The sequence below is a fragment of the Dromaius novaehollandiae genome, chromosome 5, assembly GCF_036370855.1.
Source record: "Dromaius novaehollandiae isolate bDroNov1 chromosome 5, bDroNov1.hap1, whole genome shotgun sequence".
Classification (NCBI taxonomy): Eukaryota; Metazoa; Chordata; class Aves; order Casuariiformes; family Dromaiidae; genus Dromaius; species Dromaius novaehollandiae.
Window position 1 is genome coordinate 10426176 of NC_088102.1, and position 23094 is coordinate 10449269.

At 46.0% G+C, this 23094-nt stretch overlaps 1 protein-coding gene and 1 long non-coding RNA gene across 4 annotated transcripts in view; one reads left to right on the forward strand and one right to left on the reverse strand.

Moving 5' to 3' along the window:
* Positions 1-275: 275 nt before the first annotated feature.
* Positions 276-12140, reverse strand: LOC135328440 (uncharacterized). 3 transcript variants are annotated; one of them, XR_010389298.1, is made up of 3 exons: positions 9008-9346; positions 3387-7537; positions 276-2630 (listed from the first exon to the last, which is right to left on the reverse strand). It is a non-coding gene; the product is annotated as an uncharacterized LOC135328440 (long non-coding RNA). The 3 variants fall into 3 exon arrangements; XR_010389299.1 differs by lacking the exon at positions 9008-9346 and adding an exon at positions 9364-12140 and having other exon boundaries at positions 276-7537; XR_010389297.1 differs by having other exon boundaries at positions 276-7537.
* Positions 12141-15764: 3624 nt separating this feature from the next.
* AHNAK2 (AHNAK nucleoprotein 2) overlaps positions 15765-23094 on the forward strand; it is a 69372-nt gene continuing 62042 nt past the window's right edge. The window contains exon 1 of the mRNA XM_064511985.1: positions 15765-15896. Within this exon, the coding sequence (XP_064368055.1) occupies positions 15815-15896 (82 nt within the window). The 5' untranslated portion in view covers positions 15765-15814. The remainder of the gene's footprint in view (positions 15897-23094) is intronic.

Below are 23094 nucleotides of genomic sequence, written 5' to 3' on the forward strand. Positions count from 1 at the left end.
CATTAATTTAAAGAGTCTTTCAGGCCACAAAGTTGAGATGTTATACGTGACTGTCTCAAAATAGAGGCTTGAAAGTGAATATATGTTATTAGGAATACTTGTACTGCACTTTTGCGCTACTATAATTTGATTACAGTCCATGAAGCTAAACCTGTGATTGGCTCAGGTCTTTTCCATGGTTTGGGGTAGGAAAATCTCTTTTCTGTGCAAGCCTTGATCTCTGCCTAAACGCTGATTAGGAGGAAGCTAAAACAGAAAGCAGAGGAAAACAGAAAGCAGATCTTGTAAAATTCATTAAGAGCAATAATAGAAAATCTCCAACAAAAGTTGAGGTACAGAGGGCCAGGTTATATCAGCAGCAAAAGCCAGTGTCTTTATAAATAATAACCGTGCAGGGGGTCAGTGTCTACAGGTTTTGCTCAATCCTCATTCAGCTCATATATTGAAATATAGTGAGAAGTCCATTGTCTAAATGGCTTTACACAGCTGCTCGGTGGAGCTTTGCCTAAGGAATGGCTCAGTCAGGACATCAAAATATGACCCTACAGAGAGCACACATTCACTGGACACTGCCCCCTCCCTTGTCCTGAAGATGTGCCAGCACATATACACATGCATATACCTTCACTTAGCCAAGCAAAGTAGTGTGACTGCAGGTGACTAAAGCTGATCTCAGGCTAGAAAAAAAACAGCAGTGTAAACAAGTGGCCCAAATTTAGAAAAGTTCAGACTTTTCCATGCACCTGGATTGTGCAGGCTAAAGGTCCATGCACCCAGGCTCCTTCAGTGCCCAGGGGCTGCAGCAAGGCACCACGTGCTGACTTTTATGTGCACTCCAGTACCAGAGAAGATCACTGACATATTTAAAAGAGGGAGGAAGGGGGAAATTGAGCATGCCTTTTTTATTTCAGACCAAAGATTTTAATGCATTTTGGTTTGCATCCATTTTTTCCATGCACAATTATCAGCTTTGCATGCCTACAGGTACAGTAGGAACAGTTTCAGGCAACTTCTAAACTTGCCTCTAAGTTTTCCATTCTGTTCTTCAAGTACTGCTTAAGGCAGCAAGACCTGCAGGATGACAGAAATGAATGACACCCATTTGGCTCCAGTGAGCTTTGTTGCTTTACTTTCATATTGCATTTGTGCCAGAAAAGGTTTGTGCATATGTGATCAGTCCAGCTCCCTAAGCAGATTTTTACCTTGGGAAAGTGCCTAGCTGGATGTTACTGATAAAGGAGACTGTACAACTCAGCAGATACCAAATCACAAAAGTCAGGTGGCAGGCATCACTGCAACCTGTCCATGCCACATAGACTAAAACACCTTAGAATCTAGAAAGTCAAATAAGACATCCTTAAAAAATAGAGGCAGACATAGCAAATCAGATGATCGGTAATTCCACAGAGTTTGCAGCAAGTCCTATTGCAAGTTGATACATTAGATCTCAAATAGCTGAACTGGCCAGATCATAAATCTAAGCGAAAGAATCACAGCAAATAAAAAAGGAAGGACTTCAGGAAGCCAATGAAGCAGAGCGAGGAGGCTGGGGAGACACTGTGTGGACCTTCTGTTGGGCATGACAGTGTGAACAAGTGTCCCAGGACAGTGCAGCTCCCTGCTGGTCCCAGTAGAACTTAGTGGAAAAAATCTCATGCCACACATGTTCTGCATTTGCACATGCAATGACAGCACCATCTGACTGGTAATCAGCAATTCAGGGTCAGCGCTAAGAAATGCAGGAACCCTCTGTTTTAGAGCGAGGAAGAAAGAGAGAGGGATCAGGGCCTTTACAAGAACAAGGATATTAATTTGGCTGCTAGAGTGCAAACACAGAAGAGGAATGCAGGAATAGAGGTCTGGGGGAAAATTATGGAACCTGGTAAAATAAAAATGCAGAGTGACAGGGACATCTGGCACAGTGGAAATGAAGGAGGTTCTCTCACTTAAGCAACGTACCAACACAGAGCAGCTGAAGCGTTAGAGAAGATACTGCTCATCTCACGCAGCCAGTGCCTCTGAGAACAGATGCAAGTGGCCTATCAGTCCTCTTCCAGCTCTAAGTTTCAAAGGGCTAACTGTATTCCCTGTGTTTTCCCCATGCATTCAAGGATCAGGGAGGCATTTGGCCCCGTTAACCTTTCAATGGCATGAAAGCTGCAAAGTAAGAAGACAGCTGGAATTCTTTCTCCCTAAGATACTGCCGCTGACCTATGGCAAAGTCATTCAAACACATTAGTGTATGGAGACGTGGTAAGGGCTGGCCCAGCCCAAACTTGGAGAAATTGCTAGTAATACCTCCAGGAAGTAGATTTCTAACCCAAACTCTCTGCTAGTATTTTTACTTCTGACAAAACTGTGGCCTTATGGTGAAGCTTTAAATCTCCTGGCTGCAGAGGGGATCAGGTGCGCGCTGTCCAGTGCAGTGCGGCAAGCGACCGCTGTGTACCGCATCTCGCCCTGCCACTGTGCTCCTGTGCAGGGGGCCGCCAGGAACAATACAGCGGGAACAGGGTGTGCAGGGCCAACACCATAAATCGTGCTGGAAGAACCTTGCCCATGAAATGAAGTAGATCAAGTGGCTAGAGAAGGCAGTATCCAACAAGAAGGCCTCATTACCATGCAAGTACCTATGGAGAGAACAGAAACATGAGCTCCCTTAAGGGGTCAATGTTGCAGGTGCTTCAGTATTTGGAAAAACAGAATCACAAGGGAAAGAGGAAATCAAACAAAAGAAGTAGAAATGAATGTAGAAAAAATAAATATACCACAAAGAACAATTCCAATCATCCAGTTACTCAGATTGTCAAGATCCAGTTATGAATCTGTGAACATGATCCAGAACAGTTGTGTTCACCCAGCTTTAACAATCTAAAAGTTAAACCTCCTGGGCTAGGTTCAGATGTCCAAAGGTAGGTGTCTAGTGCTCTTTGAGATGTTCAGGGTGTCTCACCTTGCTTCTTCTTGCCTCTCTGGAAGGACACGGGTTTCCTCTGAGCCCTGTGCCATATCTGTGGGCCCTATGCAGATGCCTCCAATGCCCTACGGTGGCTGGAACAGTGCTGTGTACCCAAGTATAGGCAATGAAACACAGCAACCAGAAAGAAATGGTCCTTCAGGCTCCCCCGTACAGTACTGGAGAGATGGGTGTTTTCAACGCCTGGCACTGAAGACAGGAGTAGGAATCTCCCTTCAAAGGTGCATTTCTCTTCCCAGAAATTAGAAAGAGATCCTTGAAAATGAACTTAAGACTAAACACCTCCCTTTTAGAGAACTAAAGACTCTTCAGTTAATCCCACCTTTGAACACACAAACATAACTCCACCAATACCTCCCTCCTAGATCTTTGTAGACTCAGAGGGAAACAGAAATATTGTACCACCAACCTCCTCCTGATGCGCAGCGGCTTCGCCTCATTCTGTGACATTGCTCAATGTGTAGCCTGGTCAAGCCTTGCAGCTCTGTCCTATCATGGCCAACACGGCCTGGGCTAGGGGAGTAAAGTCATGACAAGCAGAGAAGGAATACAGAGCTGCACAACTACACAGCAAGTGGAAAAAGGCCCTGGGACAGGCAGTTTTATGATGTTTCCAAACCACAGTCCACTGGGGCACTTGTGCCTGGGGCTGTTCTTCCAGAGAAGGGCACAGCCCTTCTTTACCCAGCACAACCCTTCTAGGGTATGAAATGTCACAAGAAAGGTCTGGTATTGTCTTTTTTATCTTATTCTTGTTTGCAGTCCCTGAGGGAGCACTAGCACATTGCAATTGTTTTTCCTTATTCTTCTGTCATCTGTCGATGTTTCCATGACACACTTGCCCTGCGGCCATCAGACTCCAGCTGCCAGCCCAGAGGGCACCTCCACCTGGATACACCTAGTGAGGTGCAATGGAGAAGAGGACGTTTTCAGAGGATGAGCATTTGGATTATACAGGGGAAAGATATGTTTAGAGAACATATCTTTGTGAAGAATGCAGGAAGGCTGGGGATGGAGGGAGCTGAGTTTTGGTGCTGCAGAGGTTGGCTGGCAGGTCTGTGTTTTGTTGCGCAGCTACAGTAGAGATACTCTAACAGCCCGGCTCTGTGTAGCCAGCTCATGCAAACTAAACACGCCAGAGTCCACTATGTGCAGCCAGAGGTGTACTGTGCCATTTCCAAGTCTTGCTCTCTTTCATCAATACCTCAGAAAACTGCACGTTTCAGTAGCTACTGCCACTACCCCCTGTTGTGACTGCACATCTGGTCCGTCGGGGAGGAGCTACTGATTCTTCACCGTTTCCTCTGTAAAGGGGCTGTCATTTTCCCTTCATCAGTATTCAGAAACAGTCTGTCTGAAGGAGTTGTTCAGCAGTCAAGAGCCCCAGAGCTTTTATAATGGCCTTACGACAAAGTGCTTTCCCAGATCCAGTGCTAGTCTTTGTTCACATTTCTGGTTCTTCTGGGATATGAAAAATGTGGATTTGAACCCTCTCAAAACAGAGAGGGAACTGAACCCAGACCAACCACATTCCAGGGGAGTGCTCTATGCACTGGATTATTACAATGAAGGTGGGCACCACCCTAAATCACTGCCTGTTGAGAAACCCAAACCTGCTAGTTCTGGTAATGTATGCTCCAAGGACAGCTACCAACAAAATATCTCCGGAAATCCAGTGGAGAGAGGCTTGGGAGCCCAGATAGGCTCAAGGGTAAGCTAGACATTGACCCCCTCCCACAGGACAGCTATGGGCATATGCAGGAGCAGATCCAATCTCTTGGGCAACAAAATGAGGTGCCTGCACAGTGCAGTTCTGTTCAGTATTAGGCAGCAGCCTGAGTAGAGAGCTGGGGTGTTTGGGACCACAGTGCTGGACAGTGCTGGCTAATTTCTGCATAAATCATGCTTTAAGTTCCAAAACCTTGTTTAGATCTTGCCCCCAGTCAGGGTTTTTTTTTCCAGGTCCTACTTTGCTGGTTTCCTGTGCTGGATGGTGATGTATTGTTGCACTCCTTATATTGCAAACTTTCTGTCTTCAACATGAATTCACTACTGATACCAGAGGCAAAAATAAAGCTAAACAAAAAAGGACCTGCTACAAGAAGTGTTTTGGCTTTGTAGGTGAAAACACATGGCTGAAATGAGTAAATAAGGAGATTCTTCTGGCTCAGCTGTCCTCCTCTGTGTGTGTGTGTGTGTGTATGCTTGCATGTGCATTTTTACCGGAACTGTTGTCATCTTCACTAGTTTACTACATTTAAAAGCATAATTTGCAAAGGCCTGTCAACAATAGGAAACAACACATGAGTTTTTCTTTCTCTGCTGCACTAAGAATAATCTGCTTGTCAGATGCCTCACTGCGCTTTTCTGATCAGCTGGTTCTGTAAATATAGAGGAACCACGTCCTATGCACAGAGAATCCCTGAGTCACTTCACTAGGTCTTCTGATTCATTGTCCTTGTATGCAGTGACAAGCAGGGGGATCTTGGACTGGCTCTGCCATCCAAGGTTTTATGCCATAAGACACAGGTAGCAGAGAGTAGGAGGTTCAAATGCACCATTGGTTTTCAATTCTGGAACCTAGCATACACTATATATCTTAGGAATATAATACTCCAGCAAAATGTTTATCAGCTTCTAGAGAATAATTGCCTACTCCTGCTCCTATCCAAGCTGTACATGGATAGGAAGTGCTGTGATAGTGATTATCCTCTTTTCAAGCCCTGCTTATGTCCAGATGGGTGTAAGGGACTCACACAAGCACAGCAGTTGTGACCTTACACTCCCATTGCATAGCGAAGGTTGTGTCCGTCACAAGGACTGGTCCAGCACGGTGACAGTTGCTTAATCTGGGCTGGTACAATTAACATAAATGTTGGTCTCATCTCTAGATCCTCTGCAGTAGCTCATCACTGGCATCTATAAACCCACAAATGCCAGGGGTGGAATTCATCTCACCTAACCATATTTGCAAGGTATTTGCAATGCAGATCTCTACATCTAAGCTTGGCATCTAGTCTCCCATGGCAGCTCAAGGAGCCATGGAGGCAAAACTGTGGGTTGTATGGTCCATACAGACAGTGAGATCTGAAGCACAATCTCTAAATACCTTCACTGGTTAGATGACTGTAGTCCCTTGACTGTAATGGGACCCAAAGTGTAGATGTTTATACTGTAGACCTTTAAAGTCATGGGAGTTGAACCCACCCTCAGGAGGCTATACACCTCACTTCTGCTGGGAGCCGGCTCTCCTATGCTCTCAGAGGCACTGAATCCCACAGTCCTAGATGGGACCAGCTTACTGATGTCAGGGGGCATATCTCCTTCGTGATGAAGTGAGGGCTGAGGACAAGCTAACCCTGGTGCCTGAAGCAATACAACCACACCTGCCGCTGCCTTTGCCATGAATTGCCAGTTGCGGGGCCACTGCTATTATCCAGCTCTAGCATGAAGCTTTGAAGCCCCTTCCTGTCCTGTCCTCATTAAGAATACCACTGCGATACTCACAAACAGGGATGGGGGAGACAGTAAGGGTGAATTCGTTGCCTTTAGGAGTACTCACCTTTTGGCTTGCACTGACTCCTCTCGGTTTCCATTCAGCTCCCATTGGGATTATGAAAACTGGTCCCATTGATCTAAGCGGGCACTGGATCAGACATAGTGAGCATTTTTGAATAGCAGCTGTTTTCTGCCTGGGGCTGATTGCATTTAGAATGGGGAGCACAATTTCTATGTTTTGTAAAAATTACTAATAAAAGACCAAGAGGGGCTTTGGGATGTCTTTGTCTGATGTTCATTGCATAAGTGTCTGAGCATTATCATAAATACAACACTGAAGATCCTCATATACATTTTATCTGACTCTTATTCATCCTTGATGGTGGTAAGTAGATGACCATGAACTGAAGTTCATTCTCCGTATGTGTCCCAGACCCCTTTCTCTGTTAGGGGACAGGGGTTTAAGCATGTAATTTTTAAGCACTGGCAGAAAAGTGGGATTCCCTCTGCTGACTTCAGAGGGCTTTGGATCAGGCCCTGCCTAGCAGGAAAGGGAAGATCGGGGGGTTCACTCCCCTCCTGCCCACCTCAGCCACATCTTCCCAGGGAGGCATGCAGAAACTCGCCTTGACATTTCCAAGCCCCAGGTGCCTGGGGGTCTCCTGACTGGCTCTCCCTCGCCGGGAGGCTGCTGTGCTCTCGGTGTCAGTTTGCCCTCTCAACTCGAGCTCCAGGAGCGCAGCAGCCAATCGGGGCCGCCAGGCAGCCCGGGCATCCTTCATCAATCTCCCTAAGTGTCTCCGGGCTCTGCTGGGAACATCTATATCACTCCTTCCCTCTCTCTGCAGTGACCTGAAGCTCCGGCGCTGCAAGCAATGATCACTCAGGCATAATGCAATGCAGGACAGCCTGGAACAATCTGGTTGGCGTCCGAGGATGTATATTCACCGGGGGACTAAGGAGTGTGTCAGCATTTAGTTTCAGTCTAGCCGCACTCCTCCTGCAGCACAGAATCACACAGTCTCCGCATCTGGATTGGGACTGGTTCTGCACGGGGAGCCTCTGAAAAGACAAAGTTTTCCTCTCTTATTATTGCTGTGCCACCATAATCTACCAAGATGTGTGACTGCTTTCATCTAGTTCTTCCTAACTGGCCAGGATCTCCAGCCAGTGGTGGGCTTACATTTTCTATACTTTTCTGTATTCTGCTTCTGCTTTACTGTGCGCTGCTAGCTGCGACTCAACCTCGGCGGCAAAGCCTGCAGCTTCTAGGGTGTGGCTTGCTCTGATGCTGCATGATTCAGATAAGAAAAAATAGAGCTAAGAAAAGCCTGTAGTTTCCCCCCCCTAAACTTTCCTCAGTGCCTGCATTATGTTGAAGCTAAGCTTGAGGAAGCCTTTGACTTTGTATACAAATTAAATTAAATTGTGTCTAAATTAACTGTTGCAGATTGCATGCCTTAATTCACAGTTGCCCTTCATTTCTCATAGCAATTAGGAAGTGACTAGCAGGACACAGTGCATGATACAATCTACCTGGCATTTACAATAGCTAAAAGCTGCATTGCATAGTGAATGTTTGCAAAATTCAATGTGTCCTATGCTTTGTATTCAATCTGTCGGCTGAACAATACAGCACTCTGAAAGAAGGGCACTTTTTTTCTTCCAGTTTTTCCCTACTGCAGAGCAGTAGGAAATTAGAAATTTAACCTTTCTTTTAAAGGGAAAAAATATACACATTTTAATATGAAATATTGCTGAAATAGAACAACGATGATTGGAGGAATGAGTCAAAAGAGTAATGAAAACCAGTTCTTAGCTGGCAGAAGCATATCAATAAATTACAAATCTTTTCTTTAGTTTATGCACATATTAGCCTGTTTTAAAATAAGCAACTAGTTGTCTTAAGGTCGAGCCTATAGAAATGTCAAGTATCTGAAATTTCTACAGTATCTTTTTTTCCTAAAATATACAAAATCTATGTTTATCTACATTCTGCAATAAATTTCCCTACTATTTATTCTGGTAGAAGAAGTTATAATCTACAAAACACAGCTTGTAAACATTTTGGAAGACTAAAAGTGGAGAGCTTTTTTAAAAAATATGCCTGATTACTTCTGCTGTTCTTTTGTAAATAGTTTAGGATTCTGTTTCCCACAACAATGGGAAGTCAGTGGGTTTCTCACATGCTCGGTCATACAAAGTATATTACTGCTTGAGTTGCCATGTTGAAATGAATGAGACAAGTCGAGGAGCAAGTTACTTCTCCACCCCGTGAAAAGATACAGTCCAACTCTGCTGATTACCTGCTGTTTAGATTAAGTAGTTGATTTGGTATAAGATTATAGCAAATATTTTGGGGCTATACCCAAGCAGTAATTTAATTTGATTTACTCAAAGTATACTATCCTAATTTGGGTGGGGTGTTTTTCTTTTGTAAATGTGACTTTTTCAACAGTGTCATTTTCCTAATGTTTGTCTGCCTGCACGGATTTACTTATTTAGCAAACACATCAGTTTTATGGCTCTTACCATTTTCAACACGAGAGACATGTTGCTGGGGACTTCTGGGTGCTACCTAAGAGAAGCAAATAAAAATATAACAAACACGGTGCTCCACTCTGACACCTGACCACCAACCAGGCTTTCCCCACCCATGAGCCGGAAGGTCTGGGGATTTTGGCGAGGGAAGCAATGTTTTCCCAGGCCCCCAGCTCCAGTACCGCATTTCCTGGGGAGGGAGAGGATGGTGCCGTCGGCCCCGTGCAACGGGGCGGCTCACGCTGCGGCACGGGGCCACGCCGGGCTCCCCGAGGGGGCACGCAGAGGGGGACATCCCTCTCCTTCGGCTAGCTGAGCACGGGAGCGCCCGAAGCGAGGATGCCCACCTGAGATATTTAATACCCTCTTCCATAAGTGCCCCCGGATGCAGAGCAGGAGTGAGGCCCCGGCGTCGCGCGGCGGGCGAGGGCCGGCGGACGCGCTGGGGAAAGCCAGTTGCAGGCGAAACTTGGCGGGCGTGTGTTTTCCAAACAGTTACTGCCGATGTTTCTTGCCAACGGGCTATCATCCTTCAAGGTCGGGGCGCGGCGGGGAAAGCAGGTCTGTTTTTCTCAGGCAGGTAGGCTGGCGGGCTGCCCGAGGCGTGTGGTGTGTTTGGGGAAGCTTGCCAAGGCGATGGGGCAGGCTCATCCAAACAAGGGTGGGGAAAACCGCACGACGAACCCCACATCAAGCAGCTCCTGTTAAATCCTTTGTTTCCTCTGCAGCGTGGAAGAAAGGCTTGTTAAAAATAGGCTCCTTTCGCAAGCAGGTCTCTCTGCGGGCTCCGTGCATCTGCCCTAGCTTTAGCTCACTGTCATGATGATACAGGTGAGAAACAGATGAATACAGATTTGCCAGGTTTCTTTCTTAGCCGGGCAAGCACAAGCACGTACTCAGATCTGACATCTGGAGGGTGCCGGCAGCATTTTGCATTTGTTGCTGAACACTGAGGCAGTGTTTTCCATGGATAATTTTTAAGTCAGAGAAACAAACAAATAGGAGAAGAGAATGTCTGCAGCAGCAAACTGTGGCCAAATCCTAAAATATGAAGGTCTTTTCAGCACAAATTTTTCTAAACTCATCCTTTAGCTTGTTTGGGGCCTCATCCAAAATCCCCAGAAGTTAATGGCAGTCTTTAAAAGGCCCAGGTCAGTAAAGCACTTGGGCAAGGTCATCCTCTTGATTGCCATTGGATTTGAGCACAGGGTCAAAGAAATACATGTATTTTAGGACTTTGCTGAATGGGCATTTGAACTGCAATACTGATGCTTTTCAGGTGCCAAATTCATCTTTGCACTTTGCAAGAATAGCACCAAGTGGGTTCCTGAGATCAGCCAGAGTTGTGAAAATCCATACGCGGGACTCTATAGCAATCTGTGACATCCCCAAAATGCCAAAGGGACAGTGGCATCCCTTCTCCTCTGGGCAGACTCTCTGCTTTTACCGGCAACACCATGGGCACAGCGAGAGCTGTGCCCACTGTGTCTCGAGAGCTGCTGAATACAGGCTGCAAATTTTGAGGATCTAAAACAAAATGCCAGATGCATTTTTTTTCTTAGAAATATTATCTTGAGATGTTTGTTTATGAGCTGCAACAGCGTTTATTCCAGCCCCATTACAAGACAGAGATAAACAAAACCTGCAGGAGCCAGACTCGGCTCGTGTGAGGAATAACCTCCCTGACTCTCAGAAGAGGCTCTGACCTGACGTGCCATCATACTTCATTTTCACTTTTTTAATTCTTTCAGTGCATATAATGCTAAAATGGCACAAGCCGGTTCAGTTACAGCAGACATGTCAGGGTGTCTCAACTTACGGTCTGTCCAGTAACGCTTCCCAAATATCTGCTCCTTCTACCCATGGCTTCACCTAAATAATTGTGGTGCCAGCACAGACTGAAAAGGAATCTGATTCATTTGGCTCTGGCACAGAGCTCCTTGCCAGCATAGTGAATCAGGCTCAGTAAATTACATTCCTCTGAGTTCTCGCTGTTCTCCCTCTTTCCCAAATCATTTCATGAGTTTTTATTTTTGGCTATTAATTTCACACTTCTATTTCCAGTGGGTGCGAACCAGCCCTTTTGGTGCCGTATTAGTGTCAAGTGGAAAAGAAACATCAACATGACAAAATCCCAGAGTCAACAAAGCTTTCTTTGTCCATCCAGTGCGCAATAAACTGTATTGCTGTTCCTCATCTAAGTGCAAGAAATAAGGATGGTATGTACCAGTTAGAGGCATAACATATTGTGATTGCCAGTGTTTCTAATTCATAAGAGGAATAGACATGCCCTAGGAACACACCAAAACAAGCTGAAAGACATGCTTTTTTTTCTTTAGTGTTTTGTTTCAAAACCTCAAGGAAGGGGAAGACTCTCGAGATCTCAGGTGGGCTCTGGTAGGACATTCCTGCACGAACAGCCTGAATTTGGGGTGCATTTGCCCAGTGGTTCACGCACCATCTGTTTCTGTCCAAGCCTCTCTGGCTGCAACAGGCTCTCTTTAAGGACCCTTGTTCCTGTGCGAGAGGGCGAGGAATGCGAGCCAAAGGCCAGGGTTAGCCTCCGCCAGCGAGGGCCTCCGGGGCTTCGCTGCTGCTACTAGTTCTGCCGAGGGCTGCTGCTGTGGGAGATAAATGACACCCTCGGTTCGATGGGGGGACTTGCTGCCAAGACAAACAGTCAAGAAAACAGCTAGGCTGGGCTTGTCTGTACAGAGAAGTGGCTGCAAAATAAGCCCGGATCAGCACTTACAGGGCGCGCAGCTCCCCAGCGCCAGCGTCCTGGCTCCACGCACCCTTCTCCCCGACCCAGCCCGTCCCTGGCGCCCCTTTCCCGCAGCATGTGCCAGCACAGTTGCCCGTGGCGGTCTGCATCCCCGGCACGTGCCGGGCTGCAGTACTTCAGTGGGATACCCCGCTGGGTTTTGGTGGCAGTGGGGTTGCAGGAGGGTTATTTTCACCTTGGATCAGCTCACTGGCGTGGCTCAGTGTGCACTTTGGGGGGATGCGGTGGTAAGAACGCGCAGGAGAGGAGGATGGGGAGGATCTCCTAAGGGTGGTTTGCTGTCCAAGAAAAGGCACATGGACCTGTTTCCCAGCACAAGGGAGCCTCCTCCACCCTGACCAGCCTGTGCTAAAGCCCACTGAAAAGAGGTCTTTCTACTGATTGCTCTGGGCTTTGGAACAACATCCTAGAAAATCAGCACCACCAATCTATCAAATACCAAAGGAATAGCTCTCTCTCAAGGATACATCCCCATCTTTACATCAGCACAGGCAATTAAATAATCTTATTTAGTGATGAGAGACAGACAAGTTTTTAAATGCCTACAGGATTCTGATTTTCTATACTGAACTCTCTCTGCTTACTAAATAGTAGTCTCTAATCCCTCTTGTTATATCAAAACTTACTGGCATAACACCTTCATTTTATGCCAAGGTATCCTTGCAGCCATGAGGGTCACACAAGTGCAACCTTTCATTCCTGCTTCTCCATTATTTTGTTGCTTTATTGATCCTGATAGCCTATGTCCCCACACAGAGTCTAGCTATGTAGGCAGCAGCCAGTTCTGAGATTAGTGTGATTAGTACTAGCTGTGCTTGCAGGGTTTTCTTTCGTACAATTGCACCATCAGATCTATATCAGTGTGAGTTCCTGTGTCAGAACAAGCTGGAAGAAATGTGTCCAGGTAAAATCACTGTGGGAAAAATATTAGCAAAATTCTGCTGGTAAATTCATTGTAAATTATAGCAAGCATTCTCTTATCTACACTCAGTACTGCATTCAGGGAGGACATAAGAGAGAGGAAATGAAACTGTTTCATCTGTCCTTTACTGCCACAGGACTTTCTGTCTCACCTCAACACAGACTTCTTCTAATGAAACATGCAGCTGGGATGGGATCAATGGATTAGCCCAGTGAGAGAGCACGATACGCATCTATGCAACAAGTAAAGGAAATAGCCTCATCACCTTCACTATTTTCTTAAAGCACAGGAGGCAGATGCATTGCATAATCTGGGAAGTTTTCCAGACTCACTTTCTTTTTTCAAAATGTCCGTGACACACAGCATGAAGCAGAATACTTTAAGTTACTGCAGCATCGCAAGTAGTTTCAGGAGAGGTGCTGTGACTATGCTTTCACAGCGATCATGCTTTCAAAGTCTGGCAGTACCAAAGCAGTGCTCATCTTGGACTGATGCTCAACCTTGGTATTTCCCTTTGGGGTTCAGCAGTAGTGTGAAGGGGGTAAATCCACCTCAGACTGCCAGGGGATTGGAAATCTTGCTGCCACTGACTGGAAGAGGAAATGTGATAGCCCCCAGCAAAGTCGGTGCTAGAAAGGGTGTTTTGCCCCAGACATTCAGATTCGAGAGCACGGTTTCTGCTCTGTAAAGGTCTTCTCTGCCACTGCTAAACATAGCAGCAAGAAAGGTTTCTTCCACTGAGCCCAGATCTACCTTTGAATTTGATACGGCTGTGCCACAGAGAAGAGCCAGCACTTCTGTGGCACCCATTTTCCCAGTGGGATAAATGTTCTGGCAGGAGACAGGGAGTCTTTTGTTGACTCCTATCGCTGACCAGAAGCTAATAAATCAGTGGGAGATTTCACCACAAAGCAGGGCTGGACCCTTGATATCTGCTTTTGAGGGCATTGCCTTCTCAATGCCTCACCCTGAAAATGAATACCCTCTTTACAGGGCTCCAATATCTAATTAATGGCTGTAAAGCAATTGGAGATGGTTGAAGTAGGGACATGATGCAACTCAAAGTCTGATGATTAGTATCACCATTCCCAGACTACATTCTCTCTTTGATATTAGGAACAACAGCAAGAAAGATGCTGACGATGATGACATTGGTTTTGGCTCTAGTTGGTGGAACGTACAGTCATCCCCTATCTTACAATCCCACCTACACCAGCAGATTTACTCTAGATTCACACTAGTGTGACTGGAAAAGGTAGTTGGGCCACCAAAAGCTTTAGTAAGTGGGGGTTAAAGCAGTGATTAGCAAAACAACCACGATTAAAACAAAAAGTACAAAAAAGATGAAGAAGATGAGTCCCAGCAGGTCCAGAAGGAGCTGGATCTTACGTTCTTGTAAAACATGCAGTAGTTGGTGATCTGGCCCAACAGTCATAGTTTCTTTGCCTTCAACAGTGGTTCTTTGTAATACAGGAAAGGGCAGAGAAACCTGATGAGAAGAAAGAAGCAGGGCTGGGCTCCAGTCTCTAGTCAGATGAGGAGGAGCAGGAGAAAATGTGAGAGTCTGAGAGCTGCACAGATTCAGCATCACCAGAAAGGCAGGAATAGCATTAAAGGGAGAAGGGGGAAAAAAAGTCCTGGGAAAGGGTCATGAAATTATATGTCAAGCAACTTACAATCTCAAAGTGAAGGTAAATAACAAGACTTCTCTTGTTTCCCTCCTTTCCCTGTTGCGTCCTCTCTTACTCCTGAGTTACTTTAGCATAGCAGCATAGCAGCATAAGGATTGGGCTCTACCTAGTTCGCTCTGAAGATAGCTTACCTCCTTTCTACACTGTTTCCATTTCTTTCCTTGACTTATGCCATGCTTGTCTTTTACGCTGTCATCTGTTCCATGTCCCACAGCAGGAGAGAGGAGGGAAGGGAGAAATGTAAACCTTTTCCTTGATAAGCAGAATATGATTGGTGTGAAGCAGAGCATGGTGCCATTGCTTGGCCACGGAATTGGGCAAGCAGAGGAAAAGCTGCCATTTTCATGTCACTATCCTGTATTTCAGAGAGGAAAAAGTCATAAAAAGGAATCTGTTCCTCACCACCATGAATCCTACAATTTAAATGAACTTTAGCAAAATATTTGCTGGGTTATGTAATAGACATGGATTACAACAGCCTGTCACATGCTTGAAAATCGCAATTTTAACCCACGGTCGGACTGCATTGTGATAGGTAAAGATGAGAACAGTCCAACTCAGGCAACTCACTAAAACACAGTATGAGGGACCATTTGGCAGAACTGCTCCAAATATCTGAAGCCACTTTTCTTCCTAATCTTCTTGGCTATGCACAACCTTTCTGGCTTTCTCCTTAGAACTCCTCCTGAGTAGTCTCTGAGGCACTTGTTCCATCCCCAAGATGTTTCTTTCTCAGGCTTCCCACCCTTCCTGGCTGCTGAAGCCTCCTTGGACACAGTCCCTACAACTGATGAGTCTGCAGTGTCACCCTCCCTCTGTGCTCCAGCCACCCATCCTGCAAGTTGAGGTGTTAAGATGATACCTTAATTCAGCTAACTGCAAGCACTAAGAGCAAATCTGTGGTAGTATCGGCTATAGGGCACTGCAGAAACTGAGGCATGAACCCTATTAAAGCTGTTAATCCAAGCCATCATGTCTCTGTTGACGTTGTTATCCACATCAGCCGGATGAATCCGTCACACTCATGCTGGGATAGGCAGCACCTTCATTTCCCAGCCTAACCATACCCATTGCCTAGCTGTCCTGCAAGAAGACGTAGAGCTGATCAGCTCTGGGCAGCACTTTAAAAGTAGAGGAGCTGAGTATTGTAGCTCATTAAGTGAGCCAGAAAGACACAAGGAACTTTTGAAAGAGAAGAGAAAACAAACAAAGTCGTGGCTAGCATTCAAAGACAAGACAGACGGCTGCAATTTGCCGCTCAACATGCAGAAAAGCTCATGAAGGCTTACAGAAATGTGGGCAAAGGGAGCTGGCTTTGGGAATCCCTAGTCATGAAGGACTCACATGACGCAAGGCGGGGTTTTGAGCCGGAGCCGCCCCACTCCAGGCCCGGGCCATGAATGACCCAAAGCACCTCGTCTATCACGGCAGGGACAGCTGTCAGCAGGCAGGCAGAGGCAGACACCGACCCCCGTCTTCCAGGTAGGCACTCGCTTTTCATCTCTGTGCAGCACAACTTTGGTGCACTGCCATGTCTGCTGTGCTGTGGTCACTCCTGTAGCTGCAAAGGAGGAGAAGAGTTGCACTTGAAAGATGCAGTTACTTGCCTTTCTGAGCAAAGAGTGCATTAAGTGCTTCTGTGTGTGTGATAGATCTTTTTTCTCTCTGATCACCAGCTGCTGGGATTTGAAAATCTTGCTGGATGTGTGTGATAAGATGATCAGTTTGTTTTATTTTCCTTCTCCTCTCACTGCTGTCACTACAAACAGTGGAAAGTAGAATCCCCCCGTCCTGACAGAGTAACCTACGTGCTGCTGTGGCATGTACGTTTGCTTTCCTTACAAATGCCTGCAACAGAAAGAGTGGCAAGGAGCTTCTTGAAATGGTTATGAATCATTGGACTTAACTGGCACCAACCCAGGCCCCCAGATGGGAGAAGAGGAGCTTTTTGTAAGCCCTTCCCACATTCTTGTGCAAATAGAAGAGATGAATGATCACCATCCCTGATGCCAGACAGTTTTCTGGGCCAAATTCACACAGGAGTCTAAGAAAGCCAAGGGGAACTGAAACTGGTGTAGTTCTCCCTTCCTTCCGTTCCTTGCAAGGACTGTATTTCATATGTTCGAATCCTTCTTGGATTGCTTAGACTGACTTTGTGTAATTATTTTCATCCTTGGACTAAACAGGCCAAATATGTAAGCTGGATTGCAGCTTGCTGAGATCTTATTTTACACCATATTTTGTTCCTCTGGCATATACATTACACAACTTCTGTCTCCTCTAGACAGCAGCAGATTGGATGCAGGTAGTTTTTTCAGAATAAAAGTCTGTCTTTGCTTGAGGATGACAATTCTCTAGCAATTCTTGCTGCTCTGTCTTACCTAGATACTTCAACAGACCATAGAAAAGTCCTAAATCAGGCATCTAGTCATGTTGGCTCCCAGTAGACACCGCTCCAGAATTAAGGCACGCACAGCTCACTCAGCCTAGAGGTTGGGGGGAAGGTGTGACTTAGTGTAAAAGTTTGCAACAACAACTGTTGTTCTCTGTCCTTCACTGCAAGCAATCGCTGATAAGCTGAGCAGAGGTGTACGCATTCATGGATGTGCCTATACCTAAGCGACAGTACTATTCTCTTTTTAAATGGTACTGACTGAAATTAAAGACAAGAGGATACAATGGTTGGGGTTGAAGGAGCAGGGGGGTTGAAATCATCTTTTAGTTACTGTGTTAGATGTGTGGGGCTTCTCAGTAGAGGAGGAAGGGTGGACCTCCAGGGTGTCGTGCTATGGAAAGTCCTGCAATCTGGGCTGTGCAGAGTCACACACTATTTGTTATAAAATGTATGACACGTTCCATCTGCTGCTGGGTCAGTGTCAACAGGTGCGGTCAAAATTAGAAACAGTATTTTTGATGTGCACCACCTTTCTTTCTCCTGGCAAACTGCCACTTAAAAGCATAAAGCTTTCATGGTTGACAGTTATTAATAGTTTCTATGCAGAGCTAGAGATTTCCCAGCTTTCCAGAGGAACAGCAATAGTTTTGAGATCTCCAGCTGAGGCTCCTCTGTATATTGGTCGTTCATAACTTTTGCTGTGAGTACTCAGGGTCTAAAATTGGAATTGCATTGTTTGCCCATCACTTGAGACACCTTGGCTAGAGAGATCTTACAGTCCAATTTTTACACCTACTACTAGCTACCTGCTCAAAGTCTTCCTCTAATCGCTTCCCAATAAACTTGTTTGCTAGAATATTCGTGAAAATGCAGTTGTGACGGGCAGAAAATGCACAAGAAGTAAATCTTAGCCACATACCTGAGTGGACTGTTTCCCACCAGCTCCCCTAGACTCCTTTCCACCTTGCTCTGCACAGCAAATTCTGGCTTCTTTTCTACTGTTAGTGTCTGTCTCCGAGGGTTCAGGAGGTCTCTGCCATACTGCTCCTTCAGTCCAGGTGAAGGTGTGCTCTCCTCAGCCGAGCTTTGACTAGGTCTAACCTGTATCCAACTCTAATCCCTCCAGCAAATACTGCACTAATGCGTACCACGGCTTTTCTCAGTTGTCTCTTCTCTTGAGCTATGCGCATCAGCAGGGTCGGCCCCAAGCGGGGGCTGACCTGCTGCCAATCCACCTTCCCCAGGACGTGGGTGTTCCCTGTAGGGACATGTTTTAGCCAGAAGTAGAGAAGTTTTAAGGGGGAAAAAACAGGGCCACTGAATTAAATTAGCTAGCCAAGAAAATCTAGCTGTGCATGGGAAGCAAGTCTGCTTCAGGCTCCTGGGTGTCTCCTGTTGGTGCTATCCGGAGAGCGTACCCCAGTTGTCTCATCATCCATCCATGGCTCTAGTGCTGCTCTCCCACTCTGCCTATTGCCTGGTCAGTTTGGTCTTCATATCATGACTGTTTCTTAAATTTCAAGGGTTGTCTTGCAGGTAAGGCTCCGGGTAACTTCTGTCAGGATGACTTTTTCCTTTTTAAAGAAGAGTGGATGATCCCCTGGCTGACGGTGGGCCCTGTTCTGCTGATTCCCAAACCTGTTCTGGTTCATAGGCATCCCAAGGGCTGTTCTGCAATGCTGCTCTGTTATAACTTGTTCCCTTGCTGAAAGTCAAAAGCTCCCCCACATTAAAAAAACATAAACTAAGAAACTGAAGGTTTAACACTGTACCTGAAGCTAGTGTCTTTTCCAAGCTCTCATTTAGGATTTCACTAAGACTTCTTCTCTGTGCAGTTACCTGAGACCATGTCAACCATATTCTTGCTCTTCTCTCTCACAGCCCTTCTTCCCCCTTTCTCCTAGTTTACTGGAAAGTTAGGCGGCTGCCATAGAGTGCAAATAAATCTTCAAAGCTGTTGCTGGCACCTGCACTCTCCCTCCTCCCCCAAATCAATGCAGGGAATTAGATTTGCAGCCTCTCTGAGACGTAGGTGTGAGACTGTAAATAAAACATTGTTCAGACTTGTCTGCAGCACCTATGGTCCTCTGGATTAGTTGGTTTTGTTCTAGACTCATGCTCCTGTTTAAAAGTGAATTGACTGCCCTGCCTCATCTCTTCTTGGATGACTCACATCAGAAACCTTTTCATGGCTTTATAATAACGTGATTACAGAGTGTACATACACAGCATTTTTCTTCATGCTCTCACAGTTTGTGAGATACGACAAGATTTTCACAGAGACCACACATGATAGGATAATACAGCTGACTGATGGGGCATTTGGGATGTTTCACTCTTTCTTCTTTCCTTTGCCAGTTCTAAAATTTCAGGCGGTTTTGGGGCGACTTCCCATTACCTTTAAGTGCTTCTGTTTTTTCTGTACAAGTCAGCAGGAGGAAGGTGGCAATATGCTTCATGTTTCTTACTGAACCCCCTCCAAGCAGAGGGGCAGTAGAAATGCGAGTCAGTGGGAAACCCTCCGAACTCAGCCCAACCGGAGATGAAAGGAGGAGGGCACACAGGGCGGCCAGATCAAATCTGGTTAATTGTTGTTGTTATGTTGTTGTTTCTGCATGCCGGTCAAAATCTGCTCTGCCATCTTATCCCCATGTTCACAGGGCAGAAAATAACTGCGCCTGCCTCTGCCATCAGACAGGGCTGAGAGGCTTGGGGAAGGGATCTGCTGAGCGAAGTCTCACACAGATTTCACGCACTGTTTTTACCCATGCATTTTTCAGGATTGAGAGAAAGACAAATATTATTGTTAATGAGCTAAATTATTTGCCCCTGTAGTTGTACCTAGTGCAATGTAACCTACACCCAGTGGGGCCCGTTTTCCACACGGCATGAATCACTTGCTCGGGTTTTGTGCTCGCTAGCTTCACGTTTTAATTTTCTATTCCCCTGGCTTTCCTCACGCGGATGAATAATGGACCATTTATAATACATCAACAACAGGAGAGCGTGCGACTATGGCTTCAGTCAGTGTAATCCCTCCAGACGGTTTGCAGGGCGCGAACACGCTTGCTCTGTTTCGCAGATAAAACGCTGATGGTGCAAAGCCGCATCCCACTGCTGCAAGGAAAACAGAAGGGGATGCCGGGCTGGCAGCTTCTCCCCTCGGCCGCCTTAAATAGCTCCCAGGGGCTGAGTCATGTAGCAGAGCCCAGAATAACGGGAGGTTCCTTCAGCCGAGGGACATATCAGCTACCTTAGCGACTACAGATAGAAGATGGGCTTCAGGCAGCAGTTTATCATAAGACATGCTCAGCCTTTCTATTGCTGTAAATAAGTGCCTGGATAAATTTGCTTTGAATCCAAATAAATAAGCCTGCGTAACTGAGCTTCTTCAGCTATATTACGGGCTGAGCCTGCTCCTGCCGTCAGTCTGCGGGTGGCTGGGAGATGACCCCGGCGGGTATTTGTGCAGAGACTCGGGCACGGGGACTGAGCCCTCACCGCCGTCCTGCGGCACTGCGGGACCTCGGGGCTGGCCACCGCCACGTTCAAAATCATTGCCTTTTGTGTGTCTTGCTTTAAGGATAACGTGCTGCCTTTTGGGCATGCTAGGATCTTCATTGAGGACTGACAGGTTAGATTTAAACATGTGACAGAGACTAACTACAGTTTTGCTCATCTCTTTTTCATCACACATGTTCCTCTGTCATCTCTCTGTTGTAGGAGAAACTGAGTGTTGGGAAAAGGAATAGCTTTGTGAATCCAGGAGGATTTTGAGTTTGGAAATGCATAGGGTCGGTGCTGCCGAACTGAATCTCTCCATATACAGATACAGTCAGCAGAAGATGAGGAACCGTGTATATTTAGCAGGAAAAGGGAAGCATTAATAGAAGTGCCTGTGAATGGCCTTTTGTGTTTGCTGCCTGAGTCATTTACGTTAGTCACAGGCAGGGGCTGGGATGCGGCACATGTGTCCACCCGCGCAGGAGCCTGATCCGCACAGGAGCCGGGCTCGGAGGAGCTCCGGAGCTGGGGCGTGGGAAGGGCCGGGGAGGCGATGCCACCAGGAGCACCTCAGCCACCCGTTTTAGTTCCCGTGGCGAGAACTTGGCAGGGACAGAAAAATACACTTTAAAAATTCCCCCAATAACTTCTGTCTTCACCATTTATGCATAGAAATACTTGTTTTGTATAAAAAGCCTTTAAGGAGACTGTTTTTTTATTTTACAAAAAAGAAAGATTTTTAAACAAAGCTACTGTATAATTAAGCTGACCAAGCATGATGTAGAAAACAGTAAAGCAATACCCCTTCTTCCCCCCCCCCTTTTTTTTTTTTTGCTCTTGTATGATTTTTTTCACTGGTCAACCTAGGTACCTCCTGGGATTCTTTTAATTAATAAAAAGATTCTCTTAATTAATAAAAATAATTTCCCAAATACTTTAATCAATGTTTTGGAAAAAACATTAACATTCAAACCATTTCCCCCCCTTCTCACCAGATACTTTAAAAAAAACCCTTTTTAAACAAAAATAAAACTAAAACAATTTTCTTTACAAGTAAAGAAATGATGAAAAAAATAAGCACTGATGTAGGATGGCAAATTATGGAAGAATACAGCTCGCTGCTGCTAGAGCTCGGAGTTCGCGGGATGCTCTGCATTTCTGGCTCTACGGTCTTTCTTCTTAGCCTGGTTTTCCATGAGTTTCCATCAGAAATTGAGAGCACTTCTGCCAGCAAAAATCTACAATGTATAATCTCTCCTCCTGAAACAAGGTGATTTATTTCCTCTCATTTCATTGATTCTTATCTATTGCCAAATGCAGCCAGAACCAGCGTAGCACTGTGTGCCATGCGAGACTGAACAGTGACTTTGTTTACCATTAGCGTCATTATCAAATTAGGAGGAATTAATTATTACACCTCGGGTTGGTTCTTTCAAGCAAGCGCCTGGCAGCTGAACGGAGACACACCGGCGCAGTGGTGGGGAAAGGTGCTCCTCAGCAGGTCCCACGCCAAGGCTATCTCGCTACTGAGTTCGTAAGCTGAACCTGGTCAAAGCGGTGACATCTGCCCAGGATGAAGCCAGCATCACACCATGAAGGAACCATGGAACAAGCCGACTTTTTCTGACCCCCTGCGAACTGCCGTTCCCTCCCGGTTCCCCTTCGGGGGCTCCCCCCAGCCAGTTAAGCCAAATAAGCTGCAGTGCAGAAGGCAATGGAGTGCCTAGCAAGGAGGAGGAAGCAAGAAGGCAGCTGGTGCTCACTTGCTCTCACTGTGAGGGAGTTTCTCCTGGTTTTGCTGCTCACTGGCTTTCTCAAGGGCTGGTTGTGCCCCACCAGCAGGGCAAAATTACGGCTGCTGGTTATCCAACAACGGATGGCATTCAAAAGGCCGTGCACGGGCCTGGGTCAAAACAGTCCTGGACAGAAGTAACCGGCAGAGATGTGCCTCCATGCTGGGAGCCACCGCGGGCGCTGTACGAACAGCCCTTTTTGGGGCGACACCAGATGGGCTCTGTGAATATTTACAGCCATGCCACCACCAAGGGTCTCGCAGAAATCCTGGAGTCAGAGCAAAGGGATTATTTCATTCCAGTTCCTAGTTACTCCCTTATTTTCTGCATTTCGACAAATGTGCTGACCGGTGGTTGTTCTGTAAATGCCATGGAAACCCCAGAGCACGCAGTGAGATCATTTGCCAGTGCGTTTTTTCTTGAAGATGTTTGCTTAAGAACCATTTTTAAGGCTTTGGGAAAAATAAAGTGCCGGAGGGTTCACTCTGAATCATTTCCACGGTTGGTGATAGTCTTTGTCACAAGACCTGACCATGCAAGTCCCCATGAAAAGCAGTTTAACTTTGCAAAATTAGCAAAGGGTGAAAGTCCATTCATCAGATTTTGTATGGGACTCAGCCCATACTACCCCTTCACAGGGTGACTGGAAAAGAGCCAAAAAAATCATAGTGAAGCAACCAAAGTCTTGTCATAACGACTGAAAACTTTTGCTTTTTTTCCAACTGGTATCTAAACTATCGCATCAAGTGTTTGCACTTTCTCTTTTATCCGTGTCTGATTTTTATATGTGACCTAGAAACATCAGTGGCAGCATCCTTGCAACTTTTGGTTTGATAAAGTGTCTTGAGCAAATGCAACAAACGTCCCACAAGGATTTTTAAAAGTACCTTTCTCTTCAGAAATCAGAAATACCCACTATGCAGTGGCTCAAAAATGCAGAACTTTGGAATGTTGCATTTAGAGTTTGGCAGGTTTTAGGGTTTTTTTC